An 18,617-nucleotide genomic window follows, 5' to 3' on the forward strand; every position below is an offset into this window, starting at 1 on the left:
GTTGGGTCTTTCTGGTTGTTCCAAACCCCCTCTGAGGGTGACAGACCCAGAACCCCCGAAATGAAGGGGGTTGGGTCTTTCTGGGGCCGCAGCCATGGAGCTGCTCCACCCCAGGAGCGCTGTCCTGCTCATGCTGTGAAGTCCTGGGTGGCCAGGTTGAAGACGTTGCTCTCCATGGACCTTTGCCATGTGCCCCAGTTCCTCCTGATCTCAGCCTGGACCTGCCCCAACACCACAGGCAGTGCTGGTGCCCAGGGACACCAGACAGCATCCAGCAGAGGGGACTGGGGGGAAAGGGGAGGGGGAACTGTCCCTGCCCACCCCTGGCTCTGGGACACCTTTGGGGTGTCCCCATACCCACTGTGGTGCCCGGGGTTGGGATGGGGACACCTACTCACCTCCCCATTGAGGAAACAGTAGAGCAGAGCCACCAGGAAGCCCTGGAGAGGACAGACAGAACAATTTTGACCCAGAGGAAGGGGCTGGACCCCTCTGTGCTCATCTTCTCCCTGCCTTTACCACCTCCCACACCTCTGACCCACCCCAGAGGAAATCAGTGCCAGGTTCCCCAGGTCCAACCCTTGTGCCCTGCCCCGGGTGTTTGGGGGCACCCTCTCCCAAAAGAGGCCCCCACGTTCTAGGGGCTGCTGGTGTGATTTGGGTGGGGCCACGGGGCCTTTCCCCCCATCTCACCTGGTAGGAGCCGAGCACCAGCTCGAAGTAGAGCCGGGCATCCACGACCACGTGCTCGGGGAAGAGCGCGAACACCACGTAGTGCACCCCGAAGAGGGGGATGAGCAGCAGCGTGGACTTGGTCAGCCTCCTGTGGAGAGTGACAGGGGCTGGGTGCTCCTGCTGCCCCGTGAGACCTCCCCAAAACCTTGGTCTTAACCCCAAGAAGGTTCTGTGTGAAAGGCAGGTCATGGAGGCTCCAGGACTGTCCTCTGTGCTCCTCCAAGGAGGGTCCCTCTGCCCTGGGACCCCAGAGGCCGGGGTGGGCACAGCCCTGTCCCCTTACATGTACTGCTGCTTGTGGGCTCTGCTGAGGTCCGGGCACCGGATCTTCTGTGCCAACATCCTGGTGACATTGAGGAAGATGAGGAAGTTCACCTGTCCCGGGAGGCCACGTCTCAGGCTCTGCACAGCCCCTGGCCTGGTCCCCTGGCCATGTGGGACCCTGGCTCTGGGGTGGGATTCTCAGGGAACACACTCACAAATATGGCCAGGAGGATGGGAGCCTTGATCACCCACCAGTACACACTGGAGTAGTCATCCCAGCACCTACGGGACAGCAGAGGTGGCTCTGGCACCCACTGGGACCCGTGTGGCCCAGCTGTCCCCCTGCCATTTCTTTGGCCAGACCCCGACCCCTTTGCATCCCTCTTGCCACAGGACCCACCAGAAAACAGAAATAACATTTAAATAAAGTTAAAGGGAGTTAAGGGGAGTTAAAGTTCGGGGCAGGCACAGTCCTCCCCTCCTGAGCATCCATCCCATGCCAAAGATCCATTTCCCAGCACTTGGGCTGGGACACGTGGCTGAGGAGGCCTGGACAAGGCCAAGGGACAGCTGCTCTTACCCGTGGTTGTCATACTGGAGCCTGGTGAGCACCCACACCCCGACTGTGACCATGGGAACACCTGCAAGGACAGGACACAGGTAGGGATGGTCCCTGCAGTGCTCTGGGAAGCCTCTGTGGCACCCCTCTGTCCCTTGTCCCCAGAAACATGTGTCTAGCTCAGTTCTGATGTGGCAGGAAGGTGACAACGTTCCCACCTTCTCCAGAAGAAGGTGCCCACTGGTGGTGCTGTGTCTGTGTCACCTCCTGCCACCCTCCTGCCCCCTCACTCCTCCATCACCCCCAGGCATGTGGGATGGGCGTTCCCAGCCCCAGGTGGGTGTGGGAAGAAGGGAGGAGCTGTCCTGATCAGGCCACTCTTCCCCAGCAGCTCTGGGCTCTGGCAGGAGCAGGTGGGTGCCCGCCAAGGCCATGCAGGAGCTGTTGGGGTGGGGACATGCTGGGAGAAGCCCTAGGGCTCTGGCCAGGTGGGTGTCAGATCAGGCCGTTCCCAGGTGGCTCCTGCTCGGGGATGTCAGGGATGTCCCCAGGCTCACCCCAGCCGATGAGGACGTAGCCCCAGGTGTAGCTCCTGTCGCAGGTGAAGGTGAGCAGCAGCAGCGTCTGCAGGTACAGCCCCTCCACCAGCAGCCAGTAGAAGTTGGCCAGCACTGAGTACTGGAAGAAGGCGATGGCTGCCTTGCAGGTCACCTGCCAAGGAGGAGGGGACGGCTCAGAGTGCAGCACACCCTGCCCTGGTGGCACAGGGGACTGTCACCCCCATGTCCACCCTCTTGAGGACACCTGTGATGGCCTTTCAGTGATGGCCTTTCAGTGCAGCCCCAGGGACTCTGCCCCTCACATCACCTGCACCAGGTTCTGCTCTGCCTGTGCCCCACGGGCAGGTGACCACGGGCGGGTTTTGTAGGCTCTTTAAAAACCCCGTGGTTGTGTCTGTGGTGTTCTCAGTGCTGTGTCTTCACTCAGGGTCCCTGTTTTGATTGAAAACCTCAGAGCAGTACCTGGTGCTGGTGGGCTGTGCTGAACTTTAGCCCCCCTGGGGACACCACTGGGGACACTCAGCCTGAGGCCAGTGGCAGTTTTGAGGACAGAACTTGTTCCCTGCATGGAGGGAAATGCAGAAATGCTGAACTTCCCCAGGGCCACCCAGGACAGAATTTCCTCCATCCCACAGCCTCTGTCTCCTCTCTGCAGTGATAAATCCCCCTGGGTCCCACCAGCCCCCTCCCTGTTGCTCTCCTTGCCCCACTCCAGGGCTGGGGTTTGGGATTTACCGTGGACATTGTGCAGTGGTCGATGGACTCGTCCGAGAAGAGGACACGGTCCTTGATGAACACGGCTGTGCCCCGCAGGATGAAGGAGGTGAAGAAGTGGATGTGGATGGAATTCCTGGTGCAGTGCAGCTTCCTGCAGGAGGGAGAGATGGGCTGGGCCCAAACAGGGGCAGAGAAGGTACTTTGGTGTCCCCTTCCCAGGGATCACTGCTGGTGATGGTCACAAAGCCCTGGAGAAGCTTTCCTGCTCTAAAATCAGAAGAGCAGGGTTGTGCTGTGCTTGGGGCTGCTCAAGGACAAGGGAACATCCCAGAAACTTCTGGAGAGCCCAAACCTGCAGCACAGGGACCTCTGCAAAACCAGAACTTGAGAGGGCCACCAGGCAAGGACAACACTGCCATTCCTCTCCTGCCTTCCCAGATTTCCTGTTGGCTGGGATGGGTTCTGGCTGCTCCGTGAGGGGCCAGGCTGGGGGCAGCCGTTCCTGCTGGGATTTATCCTGTGTCCCTCCAGCCCGTGGAGCTGGAGCAGCTCCCAACCCTACCTGAAGCAGCAGAAGATGCCGATGGCCAGGAGCAGCGCTGCCAGTGACGTGGAGTAGCCACAGGTGTAGAGCACCTTCATGGTGACAAAATGGCCTCTCTGCAAGGGACAGCACCAGTGGAGGAGGAGACAGGGACTGGGAAGTGCTGGTGTGGGGCAAGCAGGCACAGCCAGGGGAGATGGGATAACCCAGGAGTATCTCCATGGTTCTTTGGCCAGTGGGCAGTGTGGGGACATGGGGACATGGGGACACGGGGACATGGGGACACAGGGCAGTGTGGGAACATGGGGGCAGTTCCCCACAGCCCCAGGGGTCCCACGTGCCTTGGCCTCGGTGTCATTGCTGCTGCCCAGGGTCTCCAGCTGGCAGGCACTGTGGTAGGGGGGGCTGGGGGGGCTCCAGCCCCACTCGGTGCAGTTCCTTTGGATCAGCCCTGCAGGACAAGGAGGAACCTCAGGGGAGCCACGGGTGTCACCTCTGATGGCACCCCCAAAATGCCCAGCCTGGAACAGACAGGGACAGCAGTGTGGTATCCGTGGGCTGTCCAACCCCTCCTGATCCCACTGCTCCATCTGGACCCTATCTCTGCCACATCCCTCCCTGATCCCACTGCTCCTTCTGGACCTTATCTCTGCCACATCCCTCCCAGACCCCATCCCTCCCTCCCAAACCCCATTGCTACCCTATTCCTTCTGGATCCCATCTCACTCCCTCTGGACCCCATCACCCCCTCTGTGCCTGGAGCTGCCAGGAAAACATCGGATAGGGTGAGAAAACAAGCACAGATCCCTCCAGGGGAAGGGCATTGGGAATTAAGGCTGTAAAAGTGCTCATTCATCCTCTGAGGGTTCCATCGAGCCTCTCCTCAGCTGTTCCTGCCCCAAAGCAAACATTTCCCAAATTACTCCTGTCTGAGGAAGTGCTGCAATTCTCCGGTGGGAGCTCTCCTTTCCACCCTCCAGCAGGGATGGAGCCAGCTTGGAAGCACTGGGATGGTGTGTGGGGAAGGAGGGCAGCAGGGGGACTGTCCTGGTGTCACCAGGAGGGAGGATGAGGTCCCCAAGGGCTCCACCCACACAGGGATGAAAGGATTTGGGTCCTGTTGTGGCACTCCCTGAATCTCTGCTTTTCCTGTCCCTGCTGGGACCGCAGTTTCCACCGAGGACATTCTGGGAGAGGCAGGAGATGTGGGGTCCGAGGGAAGGGCTGGGGTGGCTCAGGAGGCCCTGGCAGGGTGGGTGGGGCCGTGGGATGAGCGATCCCCGCTGGATTCAGACCTTTGGACTTCTTGAAGACGCTCGGGATCTCGGGACAGGCGACACCTCGGGACTGGCCAAGGGGCAGGGCGGGCCAGCAGCTGACCCCGTCCCACTCGGTCGGGCAGCCTGGGGAGGGACAGGACACCAGGTGACACTTGCGGTGACACCGGGAGGAGACGCGCGAGTGGCACCGCAGCCCCGGCGCCGCGCCGCCACTGTCCCGGGTTCCGTGCCCGCAGGGACCGGAGCATCCTGGCTGCTGTCCGCGGTTCCGTGCCCGCAGGGACCGGGAGCATCCTGGCTCCGCTCCGGGGCCCCTCGGGATCCCCTTTCGGCGGGACTGGGAGCTCCTGGGGCTGCGTCTCACCGACCTCCAGCGGGAACACCCTGCGTGTGCGATGGGCTGGGGTTTGCCCGTGGCTCCTGAAATAACCCGGATTTAGGCTGGGTTTTTGCACCTGGAGGCTCAGCTCGGGATGTGCCCCCAAGGACAGAAGGAAGTCATGCAAGGCTTGCTGCGAAGCATCAGCTTAAACGGCTTTTGCTTCCCTACCCAGTGCTGAATTCCTGTTTAAATCTCTCAAATTTTTTGGGAATGAGCACGGCCAGGCAAACTCGGGGCTGGGGGAGTTCGTGATGCAGCAGCCCAGGATGGGACAAGGCCATCCCACTCCAGGCCAGCTCCTGTCCCAGCACAGCTCCATCATTAACCCTGCAGATCCACATTATTCATGGAGCCATGTCCATTCCCAGCCAGGGAATGAGTAACTGGATATGTCTGATGAATTTCCTCTGATTTCAGCCCGGGGGTGTCAGTCCTGGCAGGGAGGGATTTGCATCCACAGTGCCAAAGTGGGGCTTGGTTTTTGCTCTGGAGGATCAGGAAGAGAGCACAGAACTGGGATCATCCCTGAGAGCAGTCTCATTTCTTGGGGTCTTGGGAGCAGGGAATCCTGGAATGGTGGGAAGGGACCTTAAACCCACCCAGTGCCCCCCCTGCCATGGCAGGGACACCTCCCACTGTCCCAGGCTGCTCCAAGCCCCAATGCCCAGCCTGGCCTTGGGCACTGCCAGGGATCCAGGGGCAGCCCCAGCTGCTCTGGGCACCCTGTGCCAGGGCCTGCCCACCCTGCCAGGGAACAATTCCCAATTCCCAATCTCCCATCCATCCCTGCCCTCTGGCAGTGGGAGCCATTCCCTGTGCCTGTCCCTGCATCCCTTGTCCCCAGTCCCTCTCCAGCTCTCCTGGAGCCCCTTCAGGCCCTGCAAGGGGCTCTGAGCTCTTCCTGGAGCTTCTCCTCTCCAGGTGAGCACCCCCAGCTCTCCCAGCCTGGATCCAGAGGAGCCTTTGGAGCCTCTCCTGGGCCTCCTCTGGGATCTGTAGCCCCCATAGTCCAGAGGATGCCACGGAAATGGTGCAAGGAATGGAAGAGGAAAGGCTGTGAGAGCTGAGGGTGCTCACCTGGAGAGAAGCTCCAGGGATGGAGGGAGAGGACCCAGGGAATGGCTCCCACTGCCAGAGGGCAGGGATGGATGGTATATTGGGAATTAGGAATAAGGAGATGCCAGGGCCCTCCCACCCCGTCCGTGGGATCTGAGCCTGTCCTGGAGTCAGGCTCCCCACGCTGGTGCAAGCAGGGAAAGGGATGAATGCAGCTCAGGGGGATGAGGGCAGCCCCAGGATTAAATCCAGATTTTAATTATGCATTCCCACTTCTCAGATGTTTTCCTGCAGTGAGATTCCTTCCCCTTGGCTGGCACAATTAGGGTTGCAAAATGGACCTTTTCCAATCAATTTGGCTTTTCTCTCCTAAGCTGAAGGATAAATGACATCTCTGCAGAGTTACTTAAGCAATTATGCACCTTCATATGCATTTATTGCTTAATTTTTCCACTGCTATGAGGTGAAACCTCTGGAATTATGCATTCCTTATTCTCCAGATCACAATTTTTGCCTGGGATTTGGGCCATTCCACTTTTGGATGGAAACTGAGATGGAATTTTTAAAATTATGTCCAAAAGCAGCGCTTGAAAATTGGTTTTTCAACCAGTTAATTCATTTAAAACCTCAGATATAGGAAAACTGAGTTACCCAAAAAATGTCAGGCAGTCCAATTTACTGAGTTAGGAAGGGGAGCAGATGTGAGATGGTGACACCATGGCGTGACCCTGGTGCTGGTGGCCACAGCCCTGGCATTGGTGCAGGGGGATCCAGGGGACTCTGCCAGGGGCATGGACCAATCCAGCACTGCCATATTCCACAAATCCCTCCCTGTGGGGGTGAGAAGGCTCCAGGGAGAGCTCAGAGCTCTTGCAGGGCCTGATGGGGCTCCAGGAGAGCTGGAGAGGGACTGGGGACAAGGCATGGAGGGACAGGACACAGGGAATGGCTCCCACTGCCAGAGGGCAGGGCTGGATGGGAGATTGGGAATTAGGAATTGTTCCCTGGCAGGGTGGGCAGGCCCTGGCACAGGGTGCCCAAAGCAGCTGTGGCTGCCCCTGGATCCCTGGCAGTGCCCGAGGCCAGGCTGGGCATTGGGGCTTGGAGCAGCCTGGGACAGTGGGAGGTGTCCCTGCCATGGCAAGGGTGGCACTGGGTGGGCTTTTAGGTCCCTCCCGATCCCAGCCACTCTAGGATTCTCTAAATCCACCAGGACTGAGTTGTGGCTGTTGTTTGTATGCCACAATCCCTTCTATCCCATCCCAACAGCATTTTGGGGTCTCTCCAGGGATTGTCCTTGATCTTTGCCTTGGTGCTGCTCTCCATCTCCCTGGAAATCCCAGATCTGCAATCCCCTCCCATGATCACCCTCCAGTGGCCCCTCAGGAATTCCTCCCTGCTCCCAGGGAGCTGATCCCGGGCTCACCCTGCCCCGCCTGCCCCGGGCTCTGCCTCTCGCTCCGGATCCTCTGCAGACATTCCGCCTCCAGCTCCTGGAAGTGGAGGACGATGGAGCAGTCGGGATGAGTCCCCTGCACCTTGGAGAGAGGAAAGGGCAGGCAGGAGAATCATGGAATTGTGGATTTGTGGAAATGGAGTCATGGAGTTGGGTTGGAAGGGACCACAGACCATCCCAGTCTCCCTGCCATGAGCACAGACACTTCCCACTATCCCAGTGGGATGTGGGCTCAGCAAACCCCACATTCCCACCTCTGGCTTTGCCAGCAGAGCTGATGGAGCACCAGGGAGAATGTCCAGATCCCAAAGATGTGAGAGATGTGGTGGCTGCAGGGATTGGATTGTCTGGGAATCCCTGCTTTGGGATTTGCCTCCTCGGCTCCCAGCTGGAGAACCGGGACACTGAGGCTGAACTGGGGATGCCAGGAACTCTGCCTGTCAATTTCCAGGTATCCCTGCCCATTCCCAAGTGTCCATGCCCATTCCCAGGTGTCTGTGCCCATTCCCACACATCTCTGCCTATTCCCAAGTTTCTGTGCCCATTCCCATGTATCCCAGCAGGTTCAGGGCTGTCTGGTTCAGGGTCTGGGGCCCAGACCTGGGTTTGGGTTGCTGATGGTTTGAGGTGAGGGGCCAGAGATGTCAGAGCTGCAGAAACAGAGGGATGAGGGTGGATCCCTGAGTTTCCCAAGAGAGGGAAGTGTGGGACGTGTGAGCATCCCTTGGCTGAGCCCTGCCCTGCCCTGCCCTGCCCTGGCTGAGCTGCTCCTCAGCATCCCTTCACCTCCCACAGGAGATTTTGTTTCCTTTTCCTGCTGAACACAAGATTTCAAGGGAATTTCCAGTCTGGCTGGAAAAGGTGTTTTGGGGATGGCTCTGGGCACAGCACTGGGAAGGCCCAGGAATTCTCCTCCTCCATCCTGCCAGTGGTGGGGGACATGGAAGGGACAGGGTGGTTTCTCTCACCCCTCTTTATCAGCAGAGCTGCTGGGTTTGGTTTGTTATTTATGGCAGCAGGGCCAGGATGCTGGAGCAGGCAACAGGGAATGTGCAGGGCTCCCTTCCGAGGTCCCTGCAGGTCAGGGAATTCCTGCTGTGCCTCAGTTTCCCTGCTGGAAGGGCCCTGATGCCATCAGTCTCCAAAACCCTGCCAGCCTCCAGTGCTCCCACAGCCCAGCTTCCCTTTCCCTTTCCCTTTCCCTTTCCCTTCCCCTTCCCCTTCCCCTTTTTTCCTTTCCCTGTTCCCTTTTCTCTTTCCCCTTCCCCTTTCCCTTTTTTCCTTTTCCCTTTTTTCCCATTCCCCTTTCCCTTTTTTCCTTTCCCTGTTCCCTTTTCTCTTTTCCCTTTCCCTTTCCCTTTCCCTTTCCCTTTCCCTTTCCCTTTCCCTTTCCCTTTCCCTTTCCCTTTCCCTTTCCCTTTCCCTTTCCCTTTCCCTTTCCCTTTCCCTTTCCCTTTCCCTTTCCCTTTCCCTTTCCCTTTCCCTTTCCCTTTCCCTTTCCCTCCCCTCCCCTTTCCCCAGAGCAGCCTGACCAGCCCAGGGGTGTTTTTCTCACTCTGGCAGCACAACCACTCCAGTCCCACCATTCCCGCAGGGATTTGGTGCCAGCCATGCCCATGGCCCTGTCCTGGAGATTGCCCACGGCTGTCCCTGTCCCCTGCACCCCCAGCCACCCAACCCTTGTGCCTGGAGAGGCTCCCTAGGGAGCTCAGGCTCCTCCAGGTGTGTAGGACTCTGGGAGATGTGGGGTGGAGGATCCACTCCCAAGGGATCATCCCTGGGATCTCTGCCCTGGGGGTCCCTGAGCACTGCCCGGTCCTGCGGGGTCCCAGCAGCACCATTGTCACCACACTGTCCCTAGGAGATGTGGGAAAGTCTCCAAGGGGGGCATCCTCCAGGTCTGGAGCATGAGAGCTGGGGATGGGATGGGATGGGATGGGATGGGATGGGATGGGATGGGATGGGATGGGCAGCCCCACCCTGGGCAGGAGGACCCTTCACTGCTCCCAGCCCCTGGGGTGGCTGGCATGGGGGGATGGCCGGTGTCCCCCACCCTGTCCCCGCGCTGTCCCCAGGGTCACTCACCTGAAGCGTGGGGAGCAGCAGCAGGAGCAGCAGCGAGCGGGGCCGGGGTGGCTGCCGGGGACCCTTCATGGCTGCAGCTTCATGGGGGTCCCGGTGCTGTCCCCGAGGGTCTGGGGACAGCCCAGCTCCTCCTTCACGACCCGGGGCTCCGGGGGTGCCCGCACCTCCCTGCCCTCTCCCCTCTGCCCTTCCCAGCCCTGCCCCGTGTCCCTCAGGACCCTTCCCTGCAGCGGGTCCCGGGTGTCCCTGCCCGTGTCCCCCGCTGTGGCTGTCTGTGTCGCCGCTGGGCTCCGTCTCTCCGCCAGCCTGGATGTCACCGCTCGGGGATCGTGGCCGGAGCTCCTCCCTCCGCTGGGCTTGGATGGAGCGGCTCGGGAGGGACCCCGGGCTGGCACTGCCCCCAGCACCTCCGGCTCCTCGGGACCCCCAGCCGGTCCCGGGGGTGCCCAGGGGGACACCGAGCCCTTCCCGGCTCCTCGGGGGCCGCCGGGCTGGAAAACCGCTGGAGAACGGCTGGAGAAAGGCTGCGGGAATGAGCTGCGGGGTGCGGGGTGCGAGGGTCACATCCCTTGGCAGGGACAGGGGCGCTGTCTCCAGCCCTGCCCCAGGGTGACTCTGCTGGCCCCAGAGTGGCTCTGCTGTCCCAAGGTGACTCTGCTGTCCCCAGAGTGGCTCTGCTGGCCCCAGGGTAGCTCTGCTGGCCCCAGGGTGACTCTACCTGTCTCAGGGTGACTCTGCTGCCCCAGGGTGACCGGCAGTGCTGCTGTCCCCATGCCAGCCCTGTCCCCTGCCCCATCCTGCCTCTCCTTCCTGGGACACCCCGAGCCCCCCTCCCGATCTTCTCCATTGCCCAGGAAGTGCTGGGATGGGCTCTGGGGGTGTGACACCCCGCCCTGCTGCAAACTGACCCCAGCTCTGCCCAGCCCTGGCTTTGGGGGTGCGATTTTGGCGTTTTATAATATATATTACATATTCATGTGGCAGTGACAGTGGCAGTGGTGACAGGTCAGGACAGGACAGGTCAGGACAGGACAGGTCAGGACAGGAGAGGACAGGAGGATTTGCCTCGGGCACAGGGCTGCGATTGTGTCCCCGCTGAGGCCCCAGGAATGTCCCCAGAGGCTGCCCTGGCCCTTGCCATTGATCCCGCCGCCGCCAGTTCGGGGTGACTCAGCCATTTCCAAAGCAAAGGAAGTCACTGACAGGACTCTTCCTGCAGGTGACAAACGCTCAGTTAGGGAGGGCTGGGGTCACCGATTGTGCCCATCCCACCAGGGATGTGCCAGCTGGGCTCCCCGTGCCGTGCCAGGTGCCTCTTCCTGGGCTTTTCTTCTATGGAAGGAGGCAAGTCTGGGAAGGGGAATTCGGAGGAAGAGGACTTGTCGATGGCTGGTGGCAGCTTGGGGACGATGAAGATCAAAGCACTGGCAGCGTGAGACCTCCTGGGAAGGGAAAAGGGATTTTTTGTAGTTATCATTCAAAACGAGGAGCTTAAACCCATTCACAGCTCCAGACACAGGGAGCGTCCCCAGAGGTGTGTCCTGAATGTGGCAGAGTGATGGTGGACAGCCCAGGGGACAGCAGCTCCACTCCGCCATCCCACAGCCAGGGTTTGTCCCCGTGTGCAGTGACAAACTGGTCTGGGACTGGTTTTGGGAGCCCTGGGAGGCAGCAGCTCGGGGGGATGTGTTGCCTCAGCTGCAGCGTTTCCTCATTTCCCCCGAGGCTTGGGCGAGGCTGCTGATCCTGCCGGGGTTTCCTCACTTTGGGAATCTCCCTGGCTCCGCTTGGTGTCCCGGGAAGGGAAGTGGCTGGAGGGATGTGCTGTCACCCCCAGGGCAGCTCAGGGCTCGGTTCCTCCCCTCCCGGTGCTCCCGGTCTGACGCGCCCCGTGCCCCGCCTGCCTCTGCTCTGTTGTGTTCCCAAAGCTGGCTGATGCCCGCACAGAGGGGCTGGATCCCACCGATCCCATCCCAGGAGCTGCAGCAGCACCCACACGGCCCCGGGGTGGCAGAGGGTCCCTGTCCCTCCTGGTCCCCAGGGACTGACCCCACTCCAAGGCCTTGGTCCCAACAAGAAAACTCCAGGTCCAAAGCTCCTGGGGCTCACCCTGGGCCTGAGCAGGGACAGGGCTGAGATCCCAGCCCTAGGCTGGGGATGGAGAGGGGGTTTGAGGGTTTCCAGAAGAAATCCCAGAGCTGCTGTGAGAGAGGGGCTCCAGAACTTCCAAAGTCAGCAAATCCTCTGCTGGGCACCCTCAGGGTGCCCTTGGCACTGGGTGGCTCTTCCAGGGCACAGCAGGATCTGTCCCCATTGGGGCTGGAGAATCCTCTGATCCCTCCTGGGTCTCCTCTGGTCCCTCCTGGGTTTTCCCAGTGGATGTTTTATGTTTTATGTGTCCCCACCAAACACTCCAAGGTCAGCAGAGGTGGCACCTCCAGCTGGGGCATCATTCCCACCTAGGGAAGGTCACCTGGTGACAGCACAGCCTTTGTCCCCATCCCACCTGGACACTGGCATTTCCCTGTGCCCAGGCTCTGCTTTCCTGGCCAGATCCCGCCCTGCCACTCAGCTCCCTCTGCCATGGATCCTCCTGCTCCTCCTCCAGGAGTGCCCCTGCCCTGGGGCTGTCCCCACCCGACCTGCAGCCCTAACTCCGTGACCCTGGCTTTGAAGAGGTTCAGGAGTTGGGCTGAGGGGATGTTGTGGGGGATTGAAAGGGGACAGGGGACAGGTCACAGGGGACAGGCTGGAGCCAGGCACAGCCCAGAGCTGAGCCCAGCCTGAGCCCTGCCCTGCTGCACAACACGCTTGGGACCAGCCTTGCTTGTGTTTGATTTGGCTCAAGAAAACTTCCCAAAGTCTCTTCTCTCTCTTCTCCTTCTCCTTCTCCTTCTCCTTCTCCTTCTCCTTCTCCTTCTCCTTCTCCTTCTCCTTCTCCTTCTCCTTCTCCTTCTCCTTCTCCTCCTCCCCCCTCCCCTCTGCCAAAAATGTCCCCCCGAGGGGCTCAGGCTCAGGCCCCGTGGGGGGGCTGAGGACATTCCGAGCAGGTCCCTGTCACCTCTCATGCCCCTGCCCCGGCACGAGGCTCCCTTGGACTCCTCACCCCCCATCCCGGTGCTTGAATCCCTCCTAAAGGGAGATAAGATCGGGATCAGCCCAGCCGGGCTCTGCCAAAACGGGCAGGAAGCGGCACAGTAATTAAATGGCAAATAATGGGAATTTAGGATTATAACAAAAGGCAGAAAAGCAATCCAGAGGGGGTCGGGAAAATTAGGAACACAGAGAAAAACCCAGTCAAGCAGAAAATAGCCCGGACTGGAGCCAAGGGCTGGGGGCTGAGGCAGCCGGGCTCGGGGGGGAGGAGGGGATTTGGGGGGGGGAGGGGTCCCCAGTGCCGTTCTGGGGCAGAACGAGAGTTTTGGGAGAGATTTGTTCCCGAAGAGAGCTGGCCGGGGGCTGAAACCCCGGGAAAAATTCTCAGATCTGCCCCGGGGCGCCGCAGATCTGGGATGTGATATCCATGCAAATCCCTCAGAGCAGTGGCAGGGGCGCGGGGGGCGGCATGGGCTGGGGTCTCTGGGGGCACAGGGGGCATTTTGCTGGAATTCAGGGTTTCCTGCAGACTCCCCATTCCCAGGATTTCCTGGGATGGGGGGAACACGCTGAGCTCTCTGCCAGGAGCTGGCTGTGCTCGGTGGGCACTAATCCCCTGGGAACGACCCGCGGCAGGGGTCCCAAATATGGGAAAGTTTTTGGGGGGTTCTGTCGTTCCCACCCCCAATTTTGGGGAGACTTTTGGAGGTCTCTGGGGTTCCTATCCAAATTTTGGGAAGATGTTTGGTTCCCATCCCCAGTTTTGGGGAGATGTTGGGGGCTTTCTGTGGTTCCCGTCCCCGGTTTTGGGGGGTTTCTGAAGGTCTCATCCCAAATTCTGGGGAGGCTCCAGCAGCAGTCTGGAGCCAGGCTCTGCTGCTGGCACTTTCTGCTCATTCCTGTGGTCACTGCATCCCTGGGGACGTGGTGCAGGGAGCTGGGACACAGCCCCGGGGGACCTGGCACGGGGACATGGACACCCTGGGACCCCAGGTGGCACCGAGGCTGTGACACCCTGGGGAGCAGCCCTGGGGTGCCACTGGGGCTGGGTGATATCCCGGGGACCATCCCAAATTTTGGGGAGACTTTTGGGAGTTCCTAGGAGTCCCATCCTCCAGTATTAGGGGAGATGTTTAAGGATCCCAAATTTTACAAATTTTGCAGGGGTCTCTGGGTGTCCCATCCCCAATTCTGGGGAGATTTTGAGGAGGTTTCTGTGGTTTCCAACTCCAATTCTAGTTGAGTATTTTGGAAGTCTCTGGGGTTGCCACCCAAATTTTTGGGGGTCCCATCCATAGCTTTGGGGAGGCTTCATTAATGCAATGTCCCTCCCATTCCCTAATGAGCCTCGGATGCCATTAACTGCTCCTTTCACCCCCTCACCACGAGGCACAGAGTCGGGGACACGGCCCAGCGCCGTGGGGACACAGGAACAGCCCCGGCCGGTGTCCCCAGGCCTTTCCCGGGGATTTCCTGCCGGGAGAAGCTGCCCGGGGACATTCCTGGCGCGGCCCAGCCTCCCCCGGGCAGGGTTTGTTTCCCCCGGGAGCCCTGGAGACGATCCCGGCTGCGGCCGCAGCTCCGAGCCATGGAGCGGGGAGCGGCCGGGGACCCCCGCGGGCTCTGGGGGGACCCCCCAGCAGGGACCCTCCTTGTGCCACGCGGGGTGAGCCCCGGAGCGTTTCTGCCTCTGCACGGACGGGATAAGTGTGGAGAGGGGAGAGGGCTTGGGACAGGGGGTTTTTGGGGGGCACCGGGGTTTGCAAACGCCCTGCGGACCCCGAAAGGCCAGCCGTGCCCGGGGACCTGTCCCCAGGGGTGGGGACCCTGCAGGTCTGGGAGTCACCCAGGATCGAGGGCGGTGTCCCTGAAAAACCAGCGGAGAGCAAATTCCCTCCTCCAGGGCTCCCGTCCTGCTCCCCCGGGCCACTCGCTCCTCCCGCCACCAGCCCCGTCCCCCCCGTCCTGCCCCCAGTCCTGTCCCGGTCCCACCTGTCCCCAGCCGTGTCCCCTTTGTCCTGCCACCAGCCGTGTCCCCTCTGTCCCCTGTGCCCCGCTGCCCGGACCCCGCATTAACCCTTCAATGTGCAATCCCGGGCTCTCCCTCCCCTCCTGCCTTGCAGCCCCGCGCCGTGGGATCGCCCCCCGGAGCCGTCCCGGTGTCCCGGCCGCCGGTGCTGATCCTGCAGCAGCTGCCCGGGCCCGGGGCCGCCCCCGCGGGACCCCCGCCCGTGCGGGGAGGTGCGTGCGGGCAGGGCCGGGGGGCAGCGCCGAGCCCGCCTGGGCTCCTTCGTGCCAGCCCTTTGCGGGGGGAGCAGCGGGGCTGAGGCACACTCAGCAGCGTCCATCCCGCCCTGGCATGGACCTTCAGCCCCACGGGGTGCGAATCCAAGATGCTCCCGGGGAACAATTTGAGGCTGGTTTTTTTTTTTTTTTTTTTTGTTTTTGTTTTTTTAATTCAGCTGTTTTTGTTCTCCAAAACCCCATTCCCTGCTGGAAATGGAAACATTTCCCCAGGGAACACCAGGGTGAGACAGGCTTCTTGAACTGCAAGGTGGGGTTGAGTGGGACTGGAGCCCTGGGCTGTGCCACCTCCCAGAGGGGCTTCACCCACCCGGCTACCCCCAGGCTGCAGGACCAGGGGCTGTCATCACTGGGGACAGCAGGGACAAAGGCTGCCACCACTGGGGACACACCACGGGCAGAGTCACCTTGTGCTGTCGGGTGGGGGAAGGTGGAGCTGTCCTTAAAAACCCAGGGTAGAAAAAGGATGCTGCAAATCAGTGTGGAAGTAAAGAGAGGCAGGCTGGCCCGTGTGGGATGGTGCATCCACCCAAGGCTGCCAGCAGCCCGTGTCCCACCCTGGTTCAATCCCGGGGGTGCTCCTGGCTCAGCAGAGCCCCAGCAGGGGCTGGGGGCTCCTGCCTGCAGGGACAGCCACCTCCTGGTGTCCTGGGAGGCAGCCTGGCAGCTCGGGAGCCTCTGGGGATCTGCACAGGGCTACGGGGTGATCCAAACCCTTTTTAACTCCAGGCCATGGAACCAGGGAATGCTGGAATGGCTTGGACTGGAAGGGACCTTAAACCCATCCAGTGCCACCCCTGCCATGGCAGGGACACCTCCCACTGTCCCAGGCTGCTCCAAGCCCCAATGTCCAATCTGGCCTTGGGCACTGCCAGGGATCCAGGGGCAGCCTGGGTGGATGAAGCCAGCAGGATCTCAGGGGAATCCAGCAGGTTTATAAGAATTTTCCATGGGAATTTCACACCTGCAGAAAATGGGGATTTTTCTGGGGTGCAGAGGCAGATTTGGGGCTTCCTCTGTGTGGATGGCCCTTAGCAGCCACCCCCAGTGTGGCCTCCAGCCAAGGGGACAGGAACACTGCTCCTCATGTGGAGCAGGCAGGAGCTGAGGAGGCACTGAGCATCCCCACCCTGCTCCCCAGCTGGATCCAGCCCCAGGAGTGGGGATGGGACCCTGGGCTCAGCCCCAGCCCCCCGGGGAGCTCTGAGCCCTGTGCCCAGAGCAGAGCTGAGCCTGGCAGGCTCTGAACTCTGCCAGGGCAGCTGCTGCCCAAGGCCCTGGGCACTTCCAGGGCTGCAGAAAATCTCCCAGGCTGGGAGGGAACTCTGGTGCCTCCAGCCCCAGTAACTGCCCCTCGTGAGGCAGCTCAGATGTTCAGCCGTGTTTGCAAGGAAGAAAAGACTCAAATACGGCAATTTTCAAGCTTTATCCAAGCTTGAAAACACACATGAGGCTTCCAAACCGGGGTGGGGGAAGTCTGGCTTTGCTCCCACTGCTTGGGAACAGGGAGGAGCCTGGGGCCGCCCCATCCCAGGCACTCATCCCAGGCTCTGCCCCTCCTGCCCTCCCTCTGCTCCCTCTCTGATGCACAATTTCCAATTGTCGGGCAGATTTGATGGAGTTGATGCTGATTCAAACCTCCCAAATGCACCAGCTGCTGATGCACAGCCTGGCCATGGCAGCTCTGATGCCCCTGGGTGCGAGGCCAGACCCAGCCCCTGCCCCGGTGAGGCTCGGGGGGCTGGGGGGCAGAGGGACCAAAGAGGGGACAGAGGGACCAAAGAGGGGGTAAAGGGACCAAAGAGGGGGTAAAGGGACCAAAGAGGGAGTAAAGGGATCAAATAGGGGATAAAATGACCGACGAGGGGGTAAAGGGTCCAAAGAGGGGGAAGAGGGACCAAAGAAGGGGCAGAGGGACCCCAGGGCTGTTCAGGATCACCACGTCCTCTGGGGGCAGCACGTGGGTGGTCCCAGCCCAGCTCAGAGCAGCCTTTTGGGGTTCTGGGGCTTTGTTTGGAGCCCAGCTCTGACAGCTCAGACACCAGGCAGGCCTCGGGCAGGGGTTCAGCCCAGCTGGGAAGAGCTGGGACCCTCAGGAGGCACAGCCCAACCCAGCAGGAGCTCTGCAGGGGCTGCCATTTAAAAACCCATCTCAAAACAAAACCATATGAAATATTTCATCTCCTTGGGGGGAACAATGCAGCTTTAGGGGCAGGGCTGGGCTGTGGCAGCTGCTGAGCTTGCTGCCAGCTGGCACCTCCTGGCACCCACCCCCCGCCCTCCCAGTGCCACCAGGGCAGGGCCAGCCAGGGCTGGACCCTGCCTGCTCAAATGGCTCTCAGACACATCAAAGGGCTCTTCCCACGGGATTTTGGTCCCATCTGTGGGGCTGCCACCCCCCCGTGTCCCCCCGGGCTTTGTGTGGGACCGAGCCCACCCAGCCGGGTGCGATCCCTGGCAAGCGGCGCTTTGGGAGCCCCGGAGCCCAGCCCTGCACTGCCTCTGTCCCCTCTCGCAGGTGCTGGCGGGGCCTTCACAGGGCGAGGAGGAAGAGGAGGCCGTGGTTTTCCACCATCACTACATGCCCTGGCCCGTGCCCGGCCCGGCCCCCGTGCGGTTCCTGCGCTCCTCGCCCGGGGACGGGCGGTGAGTGCCGGGCGGGGCTCAGTGCCAGCCCGGTGTGGCACCGCCAGGGGACACCATCCATCGTCACTGACCTGTCCTCGTTCCTCCCAGCAGAGCTGTGCCCCCCCCGCCGCCCCCCAGTGCCACCGGGACAGTGGGACCCGGCATGCCCCCAGCAGCGGGTAAGGACAGCCTGGGGACATTGTCCCCATGGCCCCCGACAGAAGCAGCTTTCCTGCAAGCTTCCATCACCCCAGGCTGAGCTTCCCTGCTCCCTGTCTCTATTCCATTCCATCCTGTCCTGTCCCATCCCATCCCAATATTGTCCCATCCCAATAATGTCCCATCCCATGGATCCCATCCCATCCCATCCCATCCCATGGATCCCATCCCATCCCATCCCATCCCATCCCATCCCATCCCATCCCATCCCATGGATCCCATCCCATCCCATCCCATCCCATCCCATCCCACCCCACCCCACAGAGTTCTACACCGCAGAGCAGGGGGGGCTCTGAGCTCTGCCTCCCTCGACCCCGAAGATCCCGGATGGATGCTCCACCCTTCCCGTGGTGTTGGGGTTTTGGGGTGGTTTCCCTGCTGCGCCCCCCAGGCAGGGCTGTCACAGGGTGTCCCAGCCCTGTCCCAGCCCTGTCCCAGCCCTGGGGACACCCCGGTCCCCTCCAAACCACCGGGCCGGGGTGGCACAGGCTGTGCTGTCCCCGGGGGTGGGGACAGAGGATGGTCCCAGTCCTCATTAGTTCCTCCAGCTCTCAATGCAACATTGCCTGTAATTAATTCGCTTTGTTAAGAGAGCGCCCTGCTGTCGCTAATTAAGCATCTGTAATTACTTGAGCTGGTGGCTCCGTGCCTGAGTGCAGGGGCTCCCTCGGGGCTGGGGGCACCCAGAGCCGTCGGGGGGGGCGTGCCTGGGGGGGCTGAGAGGAGTCCTGG

At 61.1% G+C, this 18,617-nt stretch overlaps 2 protein-coding genes across 2 annotated transcripts; one reads left to right on the plus strand and one right to left on the minus strand.

The window, feature by feature from the left end:
• Nucleotides 1–128: 128 nt before the first annotated feature.
• LOC121333025 (vasoactive intestinal polypeptide receptor 1-like) lies at nt 129–9,707 on the minus strand. Its single transcript, XM_041399046.1, has 13 exons — nt 9,639–9,707; nt 7,524–7,635; nt 4,675–4,782; nt 3,721–3,830; nt 3,398–3,495; nt 2,854–2,986; nt 2,116–2,269; nt 1,580–1,640; nt 1,215–1,281; nt 1,019–1,110; nt 694–823; nt 399–440; nt 129–221 (listed from the first exon to the last, which is right to left on the minus strand). The coding sequence occupies exons 1-13, from the start codon at nt 9,705–9,707 to the stop codon at nt 129–131; spliced, it is 1,269 nt and encodes a 422-aa protein (XP_041254980.1).
• A 4,615-nt stretch (nt 9,708–14,322) lies between these two features.
• On the plus strand, nt 14,323–17,925 carry PRR29 (proline rich 29). The gene is made up of 5 exons (XM_041399047.1): nt 14,323–14,400; nt 14,858–14,975; nt 16,649–16,764; nt 17,557–17,684; nt 17,778–17,925. The coding sequence occupies exons 1-5, from the start codon at nt 14,323–14,325 to the stop codon at nt 17,923–17,925; spliced, it is 588 nt and encodes a 195-aa protein (XP_041254981.1).
• The last annotated feature ends 692 nt before the right edge of the window (nt 17,926–18,617 follow it).

This window comes from Onychostruthus taczanowskii, unplaced genomic scaffold (assembly GCF_017590055.1).
Source record: "Onychostruthus taczanowskii isolate IOZ18803 unplaced genomic scaffold, ASM1759005v1 scaffold152, whole genome shotgun sequence".
Classification (NCBI taxonomy): Eukaryota; Metazoa; Chordata; class Aves; order Passeriformes; family Passeridae; genus Onychostruthus; species Onychostruthus taczanowskii.